This window comes from Gadus chalcogrammus, chromosome 23 (genome assembly GCF_026213295.1).
Source record: "Gadus chalcogrammus isolate NIFS_2021 chromosome 23, NIFS_Gcha_1.0, whole genome shotgun sequence".
Classification (NCBI taxonomy): Eukaryota; Metazoa; Chordata; class Actinopteri; order Gadiformes; family Gadidae; genus Gadus; species Gadus chalcogrammus.
The window spans coordinates 13,207,985-13,210,484 of NC_079434.1; the positions used below are offsets into that span (position 1 = coordinate 13,207,985).

At 44.3% G+C, this 2,500-nt stretch overlaps 1 protein-coding gene across 2 annotated transcripts in view; it reads right to left on the reverse strand.

Moving 5' to 3' along the window:
* Positions 1-31: 31 nt before the first annotated feature.
* Positions 32-2,500, reverse strand: part of plcxd2 (phosphatidylinositol-specific phospholipase C, X domain containing 2) — a 6,239-nt gene continuing 3,770 nt past the window's right edge. The window contains exons 6-8 of one of the 2 annotated variants that reach the window (XM_056584515.1): positions 2,444-2,500; positions 1,844-1,974; positions 32-542 (exon numbers count right to left, since the gene is read on the reverse strand). The exon at positions 2,444-2,500 is cut by the window's right edge and continues 54 nt beyond it. In XM_056584515.1, coding sequence (XP_056440490.1) covers positions 380-542; positions 1,844-1,974; positions 2,444-2,500 — 351 coding nt within the window. In that variant the 3' untranslated portion in view covers positions 32-379. The remainder of the gene's footprint in view (positions 543-1,843; positions 1,975-2,443) is intronic. The other variant, XM_056584516.1, reaches the window with a different exon arrangement.

The window sequence follows — 2,500 nt, forward strand, 5'->3', positions numbered from 1 at the left end:
AAAAGGTGAATTTTGAACATGACCAATGGACTTCTCATCAGGCAGGAAGGGCGTAGTTCAACTTCCTCTTTACTATCAATATCTGTCTTATCAATTCCCACTGCAATCCCATAATGCAACAATATCCATCCATGATTCGATCTCCTTGGCTTAACTTCAATCACATTTGTTCGTTCCTACTCTCGGTGCTTCTGTGCAAAGCAAACCTCATTGTCACTATAACCAGACGCTGAACAACAACGACGAGCAAAGATAACCTGTTGCCATGACAATTGTTTGGTGTCCCGTCCTCTTGCTGACATCATCATTCCACAACTGTCTCGAGCATTTACACACCACCTCATCCACCTTGAATGACCCACACTGGGCGTGTCCTCTGTCACGAAGCCCCGCTGTGGTCCCTCTCAGACAGCAGCAGGTTGTTCAGCCTGATGACGGTGTTGGCAAAGTCGGTAAGCTCCACAAAGTCAGAGGTGATGATGTTGACACCGCCAACGCCGGGCTTCTGAGCCTCCACCCAGGTCATGATGGCAGGAAGGTTTCTGGAAGTCGAGGCGGGTCAGGGCGGACCATGAGTCAACACATGAGTTAAAATAACGAGTCAACACAAAATAACCAGAATATGGTAACCATAACTTCAATTTTGACTTTGTTTCAAACGACAGATCAAGAAAAAACTTTTTCCTTTTTTTTTGAATATGTCATCGCTCAACTCAATATTTATCGATGTTTAGCATATTACACGCATCCTGTATGGAACGCGTGCCAATGTGTAACAGCAGGAGAGAGACAAGGGAAACGGGATGAAGACAAAATTGGGTGGGGTGTTTTCCTGTATCTATATATGTATCATCTTCAACAGCAGAACTTTCCATTTCAAACACTGTCACTCACACACACACTATCTCACACACACACACACACACACACACACACACACACACACACACACACACACACACACACACACACACACACACACACACACACACACACACACACACACACACACACACAAACACTCAGGAATCTCGAGAACCATAAACCATCCACAGGCTCCAATGGCAGGCAGAACAAAACCAGGAAGTCTAAATGTTTACCCTGCAATAATAAACAATCCCTGCTTCCTCGGAAGTACGAAATTAGGTGACTTCCTGTCTCGCCTCAGTATCCGTTCTGGGACTTCAGTCCTCAATGTGGGCTGTGGTTTGGTACTGGATGCCAGTAGTACAACAGTGGTGACATTAAGCTAAGCTAACATACACTCAGATCTATGCCTTCAAAGTGGGATCCCTTTACTTTGAAGTTATACTTAGAAAAAAAAGAGAAATTATATACATTTTTTTGAGGAAAGGGGATTTCAGTGAGGACATCAGATTATACAATGAGAACCATTATAATTTACATATTAATATATTTTATAAGGATGTGACGTCTTATGTTAAATAGCTACTGTCACGCCATTACTTGTTTAGTATAAATTCATTTACACCTCCTTAACCCCTCTTAGGGCTTACTGTACTGCCCTCTATTGGCTCTACAGAGCATTGACAACAGTCAATGCTGTGCAGGAAGTGTTTGTACAAGACCTGTCTGCTTCATGTGTCTCCGTGATACAAGTAATATTGTGTATATAAATGTATACCATGTATGTTTCTTTCTAGTTTTCACTCAGGGATTGAAGATCCATTTCGGTGAACTTTCCATTGACCACACACACACACACACACACACACACACACACACACACACACACACACACACACACACACACACACACACACACACACACACACACACACACACACACACACACACACACAATAAAGTGTGTATAACTGACCTCTCCACCAGGTAGTTGCGTAGGCCCCACACCAGGCCTTTGGCCACGGTGTTGACCTTTGGGGTGAGGATGGCCTGGGACACGTGGAAGGAGCCCTGCTGCTGCCGCTCCTGCAGCGTGGTCTCCAGGAACTACACACAGTCACGACCAAACCACACCACACACACCGCATATGTGGAGGGGCCGCAGCAGCACCGCTGGGGGTCTGGCCAGAGGTTGTCGCCCCTGTCCTCGCCTTTTCTTTTCATGGATACTTATATAAAAACATATAACTACAGGTCTATCACATCAACGGGGGACTCATTTGAGCTGATCACAACCTCCATTTTAGTAACAAGGGCTTCATCTTTGGGGGGTTGCTGTGGCTTTGGATTTTGGCAGTTTTTTGGTAACTCATGAATTTAAATCCCCTTTAAGGTTAACAGAAGAAATCTCAAATCATTATTTAATAACATGTGTTTGCAAGATCCCCCTTGAAAAAAAGTGGTTCAGCCTTATTATAGTATGTATTACACCTTTGTGTCTTCATTATATATCTGTTTGTGTGTATGTGTGGACATTTTTGTGTGTGTGTATGTGTGTGCGTCTACACTGGCCTACCTTGATGAGTTTGTGTGGTTTGGTGGTGTTGGCCCAGGGTGCCGGGATCTTGTTGCC